Source organism: Arachis stenosperma, chromosome 8 (genome assembly GCF_014773155.1).
Source record: "Arachis stenosperma cultivar V10309 chromosome 8, arast.V10309.gnm1.PFL2, whole genome shotgun sequence".
Classification (NCBI taxonomy): Eukaryota; Viridiplantae; Streptophyta; class Magnoliopsida; order Fabales; family Fabaceae; genus Arachis; species Arachis stenosperma.
The window spans coordinates 43,085,063-43,101,621 of NC_080384.1; the positions used below are offsets into that span (position 1 = coordinate 43,085,063).

Sequence of the window (16,559 nt, forward strand, 5' to 3'; positions counted from 1 at the left end):
ATAATAATAATAATAATAATAATAATAACTCTTGGTTAAGGGAGCTTGATCATGGTTGTTTTTTCTGTTCATTCATTTTCTTCTTCTTCTATTTTAATGGTCAATTTAGGATGATTATTTTAGAAGGTATGCGAATGGTTATTTTAATTTTTATATAAATGATTATTTTGATTGGATTGAGTTTAGTTATATATAATTAAAATAAGTTAGATGTTCAATTCATTAGGTATGCGGATGATTATTTTTATTTTTAATAAGGATGAGTGGCGTGTGGCAAGTCAAGCAGCGAAGATAAAGTGGGATGATTATTGATGAAGGTGGAGTGGCAACCAATTGAAAAAAAATAGGGTATTGGAGTGAAATATTTTGGTAAATTAGAATTTTTAGATGGTTATGTTTTTGAAATAATTAATGAATTTTTGAAAATTTGAAATTTAAAATTGGGAGATTTAAAATTTAAAATTTGATGTGAAATAACTAAACGAGAATTTTTAAATTTAGAGTAATCTGTGGAATAATTTTTATTATTTATTTTTATTGGGCCAAATAAATAATTCATTGTACATATTATACAGATACCCTATTAGCTCCCTAACGAAATTTAAAAAAAAAAAACTAACTTTTTATTTAATTTTATTTTTTAATTTAATATATATATATTAATTAAAATAATAAAATATATTTTTTATCTTTAAAATTTTTAAAAAAATTTAAAATATACTTAACGTCTAATTTATTATAATTTTGTCCTTAATTTCAAATATGATTCAATTATATCTTTAAAGATTAATATTATTGGAAAATTATCACACAGGAACATAATATTTCTTTGTACGAACAGATAACTAAGTTTAGATTTATTTTGTAATTAGTGTAAAAAGATTAAAATAACCCTAATTTTTTGGCGTAAATTAACAAAAATGTTAGTTTAAAAGCACCATCCATGACTCGCAGCGAATATAACATCTAAAGGTGGAACAATGACTTTAGAAAATTGGAAATAATAGGCCTTAGGTGCTGTTTGCAAATCCAAATAAATAGAAATTAATGGTTACATTTGCATCTAAAATATTCTACTAATAATTGTTGGGTACCACCAATGTTTATTTTTTTCAATAAAAAATACTTTTATTATAGGTATAAAATTATTAAAACAGTCTAAGTATAATGACAAAATTTTAATAGTAAGTCATTTTATGTAGGAGTGGATTCGCAACTTATTATATGTATCAGTTATAAAAATATATTATAGGTGGATATTGAATCAAAGACCTCTTATTTAGTACAAAAAATTTTTAATATTGAGTTAAGATCATCAATTAATAATTTAACAATTTTATTTATATAAAAATTAATTTTATTCTAGTGATATATAAATTAAATACAACATTATATCATAATATTTTATTCGTATTTATATTATTAATTTAAACAATTTTTTTTTTTGTAAAATTGAACATTTAATTGTTAATTATATTGTTTATGGGATGATTGTGTTGTTGTTGGAATAAATTAATTTCAATAACCCAGATCATCCATATTGAATCACAAAAAATATTATAGTGCGGAAGCGTACCTGAATTCATAAACATGAATTATGATCGGAAGAGTTTGGATCTTGTGGTTCTTTCGATCTTCCTCAACCAAAGCATTTTGTATTCCTAGGAGGCTGTACTGCAACTCTTTTGATGGGGAAAGAGTAACAAAGGCGGCTTTGGTATATTGGGGACCGAAACCCTGAAGGTCTATTTATATTTGAGCATGGCACCCATTAAACCCTTAAGCCCAAATAAAATAGTATCTAAAGCCCAAAAGATAATATATCTAAAATCCAAAAAGATAATTATCTAAGGAACAAAAGATAATATCCGGTTTTATTCTCATTTAATTCCAAATCAAAAGTAACAATGACTTATTCAATTAGCATTTATAACAATAAATGAGATCATCATTATATAAGTCATTTAATTTAAAATAGCATCATTTGTGATTATAATTGATATATGTATTGCCCACAAATAAGTTAGGAAATTAAATAATTTCCTAACAATCTCCCACTTGGGCTATACATATATTCTTTCTTGACATAATCACATTTTATAAACTTTATGCGTGCATCTGAATGCTATTTCTTTCATTACTTTAACAATCTGGTTCGTCTCATACATTAGATATGGAACTACCGCAGCTTTTATCACATTAAATGCCGTGACTAAACCACGCCAATCACCATCCTAATATACTTAACGACATAGATCAAATTTGGATGAGTAATATGGAAATTACATGCCAAGTGATCTCATGCATGTCTATTTCCAGCTGGTCCTACTTTATTGAGATCAAACACAATACAAATATTGCAAAATGAACATTTCATATAACATGAAATAAACCATCAACTTAATTCTGCAGAAAAATAACTCAATATCTGTCATAGAACATATAGCATAAAATAAACTCTCACTAAACCAAGGCATCACAACTATTGACACCCATCCGAACAGTGTGCTCATGAAAGACTTTAGGGATCAATCCCTTGGTTAATGGGTCCGCTAGCATATACTCTGTTCCTATATGTTCTATGGAAATCTGTTTTTCTTGAATTTTCTCCTTGACAACTAAGAACTTGATGTCTATATGCTTCGATTTTGTCAAGCTCTTATTGTTGTTGGAGTATAATACTGCTGACTTGTTGTCACAGAATATCTTTAATGGCTTTTCAATGTCATCTACTATACGAAGCTCAGTGACAAAGTTTCGCAACCATATGCCATGTTTGGATGCCTCAAAGCAAGCAACATATTCTGCCTCCATTGTTGAGGAAGCTACAAGAGTCTGTTTGTTAGACTTCCATGCAATAGCTCCTCCAGCCAAAGTGAAGATACAGCCTGAAGTAGAGCGTCTACTATCTTGGCATCCCGCAAAATCAGAATCAGAATACCCAATGATCTCCAAATTTTCTGATCTCCGATAAGTGAGCATGTAATCCTTTGTTCTCTTTAGATAACGCATTACGCGTTTAACAGCTATCCAATGATCCATACCTGGATTGCTCAAGTATCTACCCAACACTCCCACTATAAATGATATATCGGGATGTATGTAGACTTGAGCATACATTAAATTCCCTAGTGCCAATGCATAAGGTTTATCATGCATTTCTGTCCTCTCAAGATCATTTTCAGGGCATTGTTTGAGACTGAACTTGTCTCCTTTAGTTACGGGTGTGTCCATTGGTCTACAACTTTCCATGCCATATCTACTTAAAATCTTTTCGATATAGTTCTTTTGTGATAATCCAAGAATACCTTGAGAGCAATCTCTTAGTATCTCGATTTTTAATACAAAAGAGGCATCACCAAAATCTTTCATTTCGAATTTGTCTGATAGAAATTTCTTAGTTTCATGCAACAAGCCTATACCGTTACTAGCAAGTAGAATGTCATCAACATATAAGACCAAAATGATATATTTACTCCCACTGAACTTGCGGTATACACATTCATCTATAATTTTTACCTCAAAATCATATGAGGTAATGACTTGATTAAACTTGTGATACCATTTAACAGGAAGCTTGTTTGAGATCATAGATGGATTTTCTCTTTTCTCTATTGGATCTCCTTAATGACACTTCTTGAGGTTGTTGAGCTTTCTGTATGGATTGGGATTGAGAAGGATTCTCATTATTTTACTGTGCTGTAGCAGTATCTTGAGCAACAACAATATTCTCATTGTTCTCTTGTACTGTAGCTGGATTTACAGCAGGATTCTCATTGTGCTCTTGTACTATAACTGTATCTTGAACAATAATAGGCACAAGGTCCTGATCATTGTCAGTTATAGAATCCTCATCAAAAGCAACATTTCTAATATTTCCTTCCCCCCCAAACTCAACATCCTCAAGAAATCTCGCATTTTCCGTCTCAAAAATAGACCTTGATGCAGGATTATAAAACTTGTACCCCCGTGAACGCTCAGCGTAACCAACAAAGTAGCAACTAATTGTCCTGTAGTCCAATTTTCTTTCATGCGGCCTATAAGGTCGCGCCTCAGCTGGACATCCCCAAATATGCAAATGCTTTATACTAGGCCTTTTCCCAGTCCAAATTTCATATGGGGTTTTGTTAACTGCTTTGCTTGGCACCCTATTAAGGATGTATACTGCGGTCTTTAAGGCTTCTCCCCAGAGTGATTCAGGCAAGGAAGAATGACTAATCATACTTCTCACCATGTCTTTAAGAGTTCGGTTCCTTCGCTCTGCAACACCATTCATGCTAGGTTTGTCTGGCATGGTGTATTGCGGAACAATACCACACTCCTCTAGGAAAAGAGCAAAAGGTCCGGGACGTTGCTCACCTGAACCATCATATCTTCCGTAGTATTCACCACCACGATCAGATTTGACAGCTTTAATTTTCTTTCCAAGTTGAAGTTCAACTTCAGCTTTGAAAGACTTGAAAACATCCAAGGCTTGGGACTTTTCATGAATTAAATATAGATACCCGTAACGAGAGCAATCATCTATGAACGTAATAAAGTACCGTTGTCCATTCCAAGATACAGTAGGGAATGGGCCACATATATCGGTGTGTATCAGTTCTAAGACATCTTTAGCTCTCTCGGCACCTAATTTTCTTTCGTTTGTCCTTTTTCCCTTTATGCACTCAATGCAGACTTCAAAGTCCGCCAAATTTAGGGGTCCGAGAATTCCATCCGACACAAGCCTCTGAATTCTCTGTTTAGAAATGTGGCCTAGGCGTTTGTGCCATAATGATGCCGAATTCTCATTAAGTTTTTGTTTTGTACCCGTTTGCAGTATTTCATTATTATAGGAATTTAAGTTAAGCCTATATAGATTATCCACCAAATGACCAGAGCAAATATTATTCGAATTATAAAAGAGACTGACTTTATTGTCTCCGAATGAACAAAAATAACCTGATTTGTCCAAACGAGAAACAGAAACTAAATTTCGTCTAAATGACGGTACATAAAATGTCTCTAATAAATCCAAGTAAAATCTACTCGTGGAACATAATCTAAAGGTTCCTATAGCTTCGACTGCAACTATATTGCCGTCTGCCACGTAGATGTATCTTTCAGCATCACTTGGCGGTCGGCTCCACAGGCAACCCTGCATAGTGACACTTACGTGAGTAGTAGCAGCAAAATCTACCCACCAAGTATCAACATGTGCATAACTTAAACTAGCCTCAGAACAAACGAAAGTAAGAATTATACCCTTCTTTACACGCAAAGTGGCATATTTGGTACAATCCTTCTTCATGTGTCCCACCTTCTTACAGAAGAAACAGGTTGAAACCTGATCCTGTTTCTTAGCCTTTTTTCTGCTGAGAAGGCACATCTGCAGTAATATCACGCTTTCTTTTATACTGAGAAGATAAAGCCATGTGAGCACTGAATTTCTTAGTAAAGAATTTCTCAACATCCTTTAGGAATTGTTTGGCATTTTTATCCTTAGTAATTGAGCCCCGAAACGCCTCAGGAATTGAGCGTTTCATGATCATAATGCTCATTCGATTGGATTTCTCCCACTTCTCTATTTTAACCTCATTGAGGTTTTCCGGAGTGGAAGCGGGTTTCTCCTCTCGAAGAGCTATATCTAGGTCCATACAACCGAGGACAATCTCCACGGTATCCTTCCAAACTTTAAAGTTTGAACCATTCAGCATAGGAATACTGCTAATTTGCACAGAAACATTGATAGCTAAAGCCATAGTTTCTGGATTAGAACAAAAGAACATGCAGTAAATATTAGTTAATTAATGGGTAAAAAATCCATATTGAGATATCTAGCACAACATTAATTTTCAATCTTTTGATAGAAAAATTAACTGTAAGTGATACTCTCATTGCAGTAATAAAATATTGTCAAAATTCCTGTCACACATTAAGCCTTTCTTTGGACCGACTTAATGCGCACATGGAAACTTAAACTTCGCAACCTATTTATTACCGCATATATTTTCTATTAATTGGCCAAACAATAACCTTCCTTTGGGCCGATTATTGATCGCATAATTAATAGAAAATAAACAAAAGTGTGCAATGCTTATTATTTGGCCAAACAATAAACTTCCTTTGGGCCGATTATTATTCGCATAAATAATAAGTATTACTTTATTCTTTAATTAGTTACCCAAATATGTATTTACTATCAATATGTGTATGTAATTCGGCCAAATATAGACCTTCCTTTGGGCCGACCAATATTCGCATGAATTACATATCACCATATTCCTAATGTTTTGAATAAACTAATTTTCACAAAAGAGGCTACTTTGGCAGCATAATGTTCAATCAATTTATTCTAAAACCAAATCTTTATAATAGATGGGTATAATAATCCAAATTGTTACTAATTTCCTTATGTAACAATAAAAATACTTTTTTTTATTATTCAAATATTATTAATATGTACATATAACTTGGCCAAATATAAATCTTCTTTTGAATAGATCAATATTCGCATAAGTGATATATACATAATAATCTTTATATCCCAAAAGAATTATTAATCAATTGTATGCTAAATTAATAGGATAAATCAATTATCATATCAAATTAAAAAAAATAGATACAGTAAAATATATATATGCGCGGGCAATAATATATATATACACGCAATCATATTAAACCCACACCAAAAGGCTTAATAGAGCCATACATATATGCACAGTAGCACAACCATGGAAAACGTATGTGTATAAAGAATTGCAATACAGAATATTTGCATTAAAAAAAAATAATCCTTGTGCTCGTGCCTCAGTACCATATATATATATATATATATATATATATATATATATATATATATATATATATATATATATATATATATAACGCGCACATACATAAATATATATATATATATCGATCGAAAGAATATTACAAAAATACTGATATTTTTGATGACTAAATTAAGGATGGCTCTGATACCACTTGTTGGAATAAATTAATTTCAATAATCCAGATCATCCATATTGAATCACCAAAAATATTATAGTGCGGAAGCGTACCTGAATTCATAAACATGAATTATGATCGGAAGAGTTTGGATCTTGTGGTTCTTTCGATCTTCCTCAACCAAAGCCTTCTGTATTCCTATGAGGCTGTACTGCAACTCTTTTGATGGGGAAAGAGTAACAAAGGCGGCTTTGGTATATTGGGGACCGAAACCCTGAAGGTCTATTTATATTTGAGCATGACACCCATTAAACCCTTAAGCCCAAATAAAATAGTATCTAAAGCCCAAAAGATAATATATCTAAAATCCAAAAAGATAATTATCTAAGGAACAAAAGATAATATCCGGTTTTATTCTCATTTAATTTCAAATTAAAAGTAACAATGACTTATTCAATTAGCATTTATAACAATAAATGAGATCATCATTATATAAGTCATTTAATTTAAAATAACATCATTTGTGATTATAATTGATATATGTATTGCCCACAAATAAGTTAGGAAATTAAATAATTTCCTAATAGTTGTTTGTATTTGTATTAAATTTTTAATTTGCATGTTCATTAAATTATATAATATATTTATAAAAATTCGTAAAGGTTAGATATCCGCCAATTAATTGCATGTAGGGTTAGAATTGGATTGTTATCAACCTGCTAATAAAATAGGATTGAATTTTAATAATAAATTCAACTCGAAAGTAAAATTAAAGTTGAATTCAAACCCAATTGCCATCCCTAAATTTTCATTGCATGTTCAGAGCGTTACAAATAAATGTTACATTTTTATATGTTTAAAATCATCATACATATTAATATTATATTATTTATTATATCATTAATTTATAAAATAAAAAATACACACTTTTATATTAAATTAAGATATTAAGATATTAAATTAAGTATTAATATCAAATTAAGATATATATTTAATTAATTTTTTATTCTCATATATTAAAAAAAACTATTTACAAATAATTTTACACCATAATAATTAATATTTTTATGTATATATTATTTATTTAAAATAATTTTTATTATAAAATATTTATTATTCTATTTATATTTGTAATATTATTCAACTATTATTTAATAAAATATTTTTTAATTAATATTTACTCAATTTATTATTATCTATTATTAAATTATACAACTTTTTTCATAATATTTGAATATAATTTAGAAATGTGCTAAATTCTTATATTTTAAAATATTTTATTTATAATATTATTTTATAATATTCATTTTAATATAGATCTTTAAATTTATGGTTTAATAAAGGTTTTAAACATTAACTATCTAAAAGTTTAAAATATAGTGTCAGTTTTTAATAAAGTTGGACAAACAAGACGGATTCAATTTTTTAAACTTAAAATGTGCACTACTTTTGATATAGATTCACAAAAAAAAATTATATTAAATTTCTGCCGTTTACATTTAAAAAATTAAATATAAATGATTAAAAAAATAGAACAATATATTCTATTCAAGTACAAGAAAACATACGATAAACTTCCAATATTATTAACAGAAATACTAACGTATATACAACTGTGTAATGTATGTCACTGACTGACGTGTTAATGACACATTAACATATAATTGTCACGTCAAATATTATCAAACTTAGAGTATAATTGAGATTATTGAAATGTTAAAATGAAACATTATGAATAAAATTAAAATAAAATGTAAACGTTGAAAACAAAAATAATTCTAAACGAAAATGATATTGATAATATTCTTAAAACATAATAATAATAATAATAATAATAATAATAATAATAATAATAATAATTATAATTATTATAATAATAATTATAATTATTATTATTATTATTATTATTATTATTATTATTATTATTATTATTATTGAGACTTACTTTAATATAATAAAACTTTTTATTAAAAATAAAAATTAAGATAAGTCCTATTTATTCTTATTAGAAAATTATAAGAAAGATATTTTTAATATATTTTATTATATAAAAAAACTTGGATACTTTAAAAAACATATTTAATAGTTGCTTTAATAATTTATTAACAAACATATGATTATATTATGGCAAGTAATTAATTAAGTATTATATATTCTTATAAGAAAATAATATAAAAATACTTTTAAAGGTATCATTATCTAATAAATTAGATTTATTTTTAAAATATTTTTATATAATTTTTTACAATTTTGTTATACATACAAGTTTTTTTTGGTAAATAAATCCAAACAAGTTAATCCTAATCTAATATAACTCACTTACATAATGCGCGCGTAAAATCACATGATATAGGGACTTAATTGAAAAGAAAAAAGTATAGGAAGCTCATTGAAAATTCGGTGAAACTATAAGGATCGGTAGAATAATTAAACTTTAAAAAAATAGCAGCAAAGTATGATATCAGAAATTCAGTGGGAAAAAAGTTTTTCTTATGAAAATTGAAAATAAAAACCCTTATAAGAAAAGACAATTGATTGGCAGCAATTAAAAGTAGACTCATTAAGATTACAGATAAAAAATGAAAGGAGATGAATGACAATGTCGGTGCAAACATATTCTAGACACCGGTTAATTTAGTCTTATCACGTGTAGCAAAAAAATGATAGCAAAAAAAAAAAAAAAAATTGAATTGCTCTCACCAAATTATACTTAGGGGTGACAATGAAGTAGGTAGGAACGGATTTTTGCTCTAACCAACCCCATCCCAGATACTACAATAAACTGTATAACCCGTTTCACCCATACCAGGGGTAGTAAAAGGCTCCTAATCCGTCTCGCCCTTGTCAATTGTCATCATTAAAATCTAACAAACAAAATTAAATTTCAAAATTTACATAACCCTAATTGCATACATAACATAAATTAAACTAAAAATATAAGAATGATACAATGTCAAATAACATATTATTAATCATTTTGTTATGTTATATATATATATATATATATATATATATATATATATATATATATATATATATATATACCGGGATGGGTAGGAGTGGGTATTTCAAAAAGTCAAAAACCTAACCATGCATCGCTAAAAACTTGTCCCATACCGGGTCAGATAATTATCGGTTTTGATCGGGTATGACGGGTCGAGTGTCACGAGTTTGAATAGTGTTGTTGCTTATCAATCTTAATTATACGAAGCCCTTGAAGAGAAGACTTTATACTCTTCGAACGAGTAAATCCACATCAGTAATGAATTGCATCAACAAGTTAAATACACTATGTTTCTAACTCTAGTAATTAGATTACAAAATAGCAGTAAATAAACGTAGAGTTTCTACTTCAAAATATACCAGATTCATATGATCAATTCATCATTAATTTAACTAATAATTTTTTGATTATCTTTCTTTTCATGATATGGCTGTTATAATTCTTGAAGAAAAATTCAGACACAAGAATAAAAAAAGATAGATTGGAGAGCTCAAAGTAAGCAAAGACAATGTTGACTGAAGAGAGGGAGACCAAGAAGAGTATAGAGAAAACTTTAGAAAGATCAAATTCTTAAGAATGTGTTGCCAGTACCTCTTATAAATGAATTCTAAAGATGTCGTTTCGACTTTCCTTAGGCGTCAAATGACAACATTGTTTCACACTAGTCAAACACGACAAAAGAGTGCCAAATCATTACTATATTTGCTAAATCAATGCTGAAAACTGACTCAGAGACTATTATAATATCTAGAACTCAATCTCAAAAATCATTATAATGCAATTGAGATATGAGGAACCAAATTGATAAAAACGGTAAATATAAGAAACTACTAAAGGAATTTATTATTTTATTTACGTGATTTACCCCTCCTCTCTAGGTTATAATAAATTAATCTTACTAACACGATCACTAACTTAACTTACTATTATGGTATGGCATGCTACTCTAATTCAGTTTAACTTGGAAATTTAGAAAAGCAGTGGAAATCGTTGTCGACCGAAACATGATAATGTCGATGGCTTGAACACCTTTTGAATGCTTATGTTATAACAAAGCATCATATATCATTATATCATTATATCCTATATCAAATATGCAAAAATCTTAACACATTTGTGATTTGTTTGGTACAGTTCAAACCTAAGGAAATAAACAAACTTCAAAGGCTATTCATAATAATACTCTTATACTCATAATAATACACATTCTTCAGAGAAGCAAACACCTCCAAGTTAGTAAAGTCCACCACTTCTTCAGGTACTAGTTTCTCCCCATAAATTCCAACCACTGAGCTTTATATCATGATTAGTGTCAACTGTGTTTTTTGACAAATAGCTTGCTCAAGTCTTCTGTAACGACATTTTTCCTGGAAATACAAAATGAGAAATTCATGAATATCAGTAAATATTTAAATTGAAGAAATAGAGACATTTGCAGCTTCTGGATTATCTGAAACTTGCAGATAAATATACAGCTTGGTTGTAGGAATAGGCTCTAGATAAATAATTTAACTCACCAAAGACTCAAATTTAAGTTAGCAATACCAATAAATCTCCTTATGAACCATAGATTTATTTATGACAAAAGGTGGGAAAAACAACTCAAGCAAAGGGAAATTGGATGGCTCTTTTAATGCTTGTTCTGAAAACGAATTTCTACCCAGCTGTGTTATCAAAGAACTCAATTAGGAGACAAGTTCTCTTTGACCATGTGATGATGCGGGATGCATTGCATGATCCACGGTCACTTTCTGACTTCATGCAGGATAAAGTTGGAAAAGCTGTCTGATGAGGAGGCAACACTGGCTTTATCGACAAATACAGATAGCAGAAAGTAAGTAGAAAAGGAACTTCAAAGATAAATCATGGACAGCCAAAAGGTTTTAAGTTCTTTCATGTATCTCAGGAGCAGTACTGTTTTGTGTTGTCTGCTTTTGTCCTTGATTCCCACCCCCCCCCCCCCCCCAAAAACCCTTTTTTTGGGTTGGGGGGTCTGGCTGTGTCTACGATATTTTGGGAAGAGGGATTTTTGGAGAGAGGGGGGGGGGGGGGGGAGAAGAGATGGGAGGGGAGGAATTGTGTAGCTCGTTCTCTGTTTGTACTTTTTGTTCAGGATACAATTAGCTTAAGAAAAGAGAGGGGACTGCGAAAGCCCTTTGTATTCTCGTCTGAGAACCAAACAATGTCATCCGGAGCACGAATTGCAAATTAGAAGTGAGAATCCCCTCGGATCCTATTTAAATCCTTATATTAAACCATTTGCAACTGCATTGTCATAAGATAAAACCACGTCCTCAAACTCCGGAAACCTAAACCCTTCTGCAAGTCCTAGTTTATTGTACACGGTCGAATTATTTTAAAACAGAAACCTAGGAATAGAACAGTAATTTCAAAAGTGTGTTGAAATATGCCAATTTTAACTAGGATAAATTTCAGTTACCTCCATTGAAATTTGTCCAAATTACATGGCGAATGCTAATAGAGTCAAAGTAATGAAGGGAGTGTAGAAAATGACTTTTGTTAAAAAAGATATATGCAGTCCATTTGAATTTTTTTAAAATACAAGGGTTAACCTACCCCTATTCTCACCTCCTTATCACACCTCTTCCTCCTCCACCAAACTACCTTCAACCTTGTCTTGTTCACTCCCTTTGAGAAAAGACACCAGACCCATATTATATGAGTAATACTAATTAGCATATCATTTAAGCTAACTAATGTGTGCAAATATCTAAATTGAATGTGAACAGAACCAAATGAAAAACACACTGGGCTATTTAACAAGACATTGAATAAATCAATATATCAAGGTAAACTTGAAGAATAACAAACTGATTAATAGGAACCTACAATTTGTTGATTGCATTTCCAAAATCAAATGAAAGAAAGGAATTAAAGGAAGAAGAAGCAACATGTTGCTTTTGCGACTTATGAGGGTAAAAGGTATCAACCATCTCCTTGCAAATCCACAATTCAGACCTTTTACAACACTCAAGATTCTTACTTTCTCATGGGATTTGCACTTCTTCTATTACCTAAATGATATGAATCCTGTAAACTTACGATACTCTTAGCGCTCCATGATAAATCTCTTTATCTTCTAGACCTGACAAAAGGTTACAGTTTCTTGAATCCTCTGGTAGTTTTATTCGTAAATCATTTTTCCCACTTCCTAACTCATTCCTCAAATACAACTCTTTCTAGCTTGACAACCTATTTGCAAGTACCCTGATGTGTGAGAGGGGCAAATTCAGAACGAAATTCACAACTGTTTCTCCACGTCCCAGGGCTATGATTTTATGGAACAATTTGTTTTAGTATCTTGGGTGACTCTTGGGTATGTCCTGCAACCTTAGATCAGTTAATCTTGACTAGTTTGTTGGTTTTTGTGGTAAAGGGGCAAAATCATTGTGGCATATATCACACCCTTGGAGTATTTCGTTTATGTGCAATTCTAGCATGCTCAATGACAAATTTTTTGACAAACAAGATTTATAGGATAAGACAAGAGATTTGGCATCTATTCTCTATAAAGCTTCTGTTGAAAGATTGAAAAACAATGATTTGTAGATAACTCTCTTAGTTTTTTTTTTTTTTCTTTTTTTTTTTTTGTATAGACGAACTCTTAACCTCACCTAGGTTTAAAATTTCAGTCTAAAAATGACTCAATGTGACCCTTCATTCATTCGGGATCAACTATTTGTTTTCAATAAGATATAAAAAAGGACAAATAAATCAGCATAACTTCAAGAAAAAGTTAGCAACAAAGGATCGAAAAATCATCAAGGAGGGATTATCAAAAAACACAATAACATGTCACTGTTAAGTGCTAACCTTCCACTAATCTGAGGTGGAACCAGCACACCACTTGAAGTATCTGGAACATTCCTAGTATGAACCATGTTTCCTCGGGGAACTTTGCTGCGAACAGCAGAGGAGGCCATTCCATTAGAGTCTCGCTTACGTGAAGCATTTTCAGCTAGAGCAGCAGCAACTCGAGAGGAGTGGTCGCTAGCATTCATCAGATTAGTTGAGGCCGCAGGTGAATTCAGGAGAAGTGAAGCATCTGGCAGTTTCTCCACCAAAGGTGAAGATGAATGTGATAATTTTTCTGGCTGCTGATCAGATGTAGATCCAGATTTATTCCTACAATTCAAAATTGCACAATTAATTATTGATGAGAACAATGTTCATCAATACAGGTGAATTGTTTCTAGTTGCTACAATGATGAGTTGAAAACTACATAACCGTTCAATTGCCTTAAAATTGAAATTCTTTTTGCCAAAAACTTCCTTCTTTGTAATTTACCCAAAGGAAATCATCATGTAAAATTAGAGCAAAAGATTGAAGAGAAAAAGGGTTTTTTTTTAAAAAAAAATAAACATATGAAAAGTAGAGGGCAATCTGAATACCGAAATCTAACATCTATAAAAGACAGGTAGTTGAAAAAGACACAGAAGAACAGCTTTGGCGAGCATACGAAAATAATTTTACGATAAGTTAACAAAGCCATAAACCACCATGAATTCTAGCTAAACTCGAACCAAGTGCAAAGCTAAAGACCTCTCCAAAAAGTCTACTCATATACCATTTTGAGGAAACTGAGTTAGAAAGAGATAAGAGAGTGAAAAGAATCCAAAAACCCTTTTTCCTACCAGATTGTCCATTTCTCGAAGTTCCTTAACAGCAGCTTCTTATTTCTAAACTACACATACTCCCTCTGCCTCAATATCTGTAACACTCCCCTTGGCATTATAGTTTATGCTTGGTAATCATCAACCACACTCCCTCTTTTCTCTTTCCTTGTATAGATACATCAGAGACAGAAATATATAGTCAGAGGAACTGAGAAGGAAATTTTCTATTCTAGGTATTAGGAAATACAGCAATAGAGAAATTTTGTGACTCCTAAGCAAGAAAAAAATTGTGCCTCCGTCTCCACTCCACAACCAAGTTTCTGTATTCATTGCATTTCTATCTCGGACTAAGCCTAATAGCACATGGAAATACTAATGTAACGCATGACGGTGAATGATAATTCAGAAATTCATCTCCCTGTCACTCTCAAAGTAAAAGAATACCGTAAGAAAAAATTAAAAAATAATAAAGCTACATCAATCAAATGCTGAGTTCAAAAAGAAGGGAAGAAGACCGAAATTACGGGTTGCGTTGAGGAGGTGGCGCCGCCGGTGCATCGTTTTGAGAAAGATGGGGTTTCTGATCTTCTTTACGTTCTTGTTCGGTGGGTTCCTCAACGTCGTCGTCTGAAGAAGAAGCGTAATCGACCAGCGACATTTTGCAGTGACCTCTTTTAGTCTCTGCTACTGCCGGCGTCGAAAGCTCAGTTGATCTACCGCCTTCTGCCACTTAAGGCATTTACGTAATTGAGACAAAACGGTGGCTGTGATTCTCGCGTTGGGTCATTCGTGGCCTTTTTACCAATGTTCTGAAAGTTCGAACCGGGAACCGCTGGCAAACGCGGTTTGGACAGAAGGTAAAATCATCAGATTTACAAATCGGAGTTGGACCGTTGAACCGATTAAAAATTGATCGGTCAAACTGAACCGTAATTCGATCGGTTTTTGAAATTTGGCAAAAAACGTTGTGTTTTGAAATGCTGAAAAGGGAATTTTAGTCACCCACTCACTCCTCTCCTCTTGAGTCTCCACTCTCACTTTTTATGTCTCTAGTCTCCAGTCTCCACTTTCACTCTCCACTAATGGGTAGAAGCAGCACACACCTCAAGCTTCCGGCGTAATTTTTGTCCAGCCACCGCCGCCGTCGTAACTTCCATGGAGCTAATGTCAACCAGCTCTGTTCACGCAGTCACATTTCGTTACGAAGTCAACTCGGTTTGATTTTCGAAAATTGCAATCACCGTCAACGCCACTTTCTGTCACACAGTGTCTTTTTGCTGATGCCAGTTTTGTTCGACCCTTCTATTCTTTTAGCCACTATCTTGCCTCTTACCAGCCACTGTCCCCGCCATCTCTGTATTTTTTCAGGCTTTCAGTTTTTAACTCTAAGTATAAATTTTATTTTTTGTAATAATAATTGTTGAAGTATTGATTAATTGTTGGTTCTAAATCTTGCTGTTAATTACTTGAAGCATGATTAATTGTTGAAGCATTGATAATTGATTAGTTGTTGGGTGTTAAACTTTGCTGTTGAGACATTGATTAATTGTTATATAATTTATTAATAATTGAATAATTGAATGATTTTAGATAATTTTGGATGTTGTTTGTTGAGATTATTGGGTTAGAATGGGTTGCTTTGATATTGTAATTGGATTGTATTATTATTGGATTGCTGGTAGTTTTTAATTATGGATGACAGTACCAACCAAGAACTACCTAAGAATAATAATGCTGAGAATAATTCGGCTTCGAATAAACCTTCCCTTCCCCCTAGATCTAATGATAGTCAATCAAAAACTTCTAATATTCGAAAAAAATCGATCCTGCTTGAAAATATATTGCTTTACAAAATAAATGAAAAATAGCATTACCAATGCTTATTTTGTCTGAGTACTTTTGGGTGGGGGACTTAATAAATGAAAAAAAATATTTGGCGAAAAATTGAAGATAGGAGGAGATATTAAAAAGTGTTCTAAGGTCCCTT

General features: G+C 31.5%; 1 protein-coding gene across 1 annotated transcript; it reads right to left on the bottom strand.

Moving 5' to 3' along the window:
• Positions 1-10,982: 10,982 nt before the first annotated feature.
• Positions 10,983-15,353, bottom strand: LOC130943971 (uncharacterized). The gene is made up of 3 exons (XM_057872079.1): positions 15,097-15,353; positions 13,769-14,080; positions 10,983-11,301 (listed from the first exon to the last, which is right to left on the bottom strand). Exons 1-3 carry the CDS (start codon positions 15,228-15,230, stop codon positions 11,247-11,249), a joined length of 501 nt encoding a protein of 166 aa, XP_057728062.1. The 5' UTR covers positions 15,231-15,353; the 3' UTR covers positions 10,983-11,246.
• Between the last annotated feature and the right edge of the window lie 1,206 nt (positions 15,354-16,559).

Excerpts from the sequence above, each read along its gene's own strand:
- LOC130943971 (XM_057872079.1), bottom strand. The coding sequence starts at position 15,230 with ATGTCGCTGGTCGATTACGCTTCTTCTTCAGACGACGACGTTGAGGAA. Across the intron at positions 14,081-15,096 it reads CCACCTCCTCAACGCAACCC|GAATAAATCTGGATCTACAT; the intron begins GTAATTTCGGTC and ends TTTGAATTGTAG. Across the intron at positions 11,302-13,768 it reads CCACCTCAGATTAGTGGAAG|GAAAAATGTCGTTACAGAAG; the intron begins GTTAGCACTTAA and ends TTGTATTTCCAG.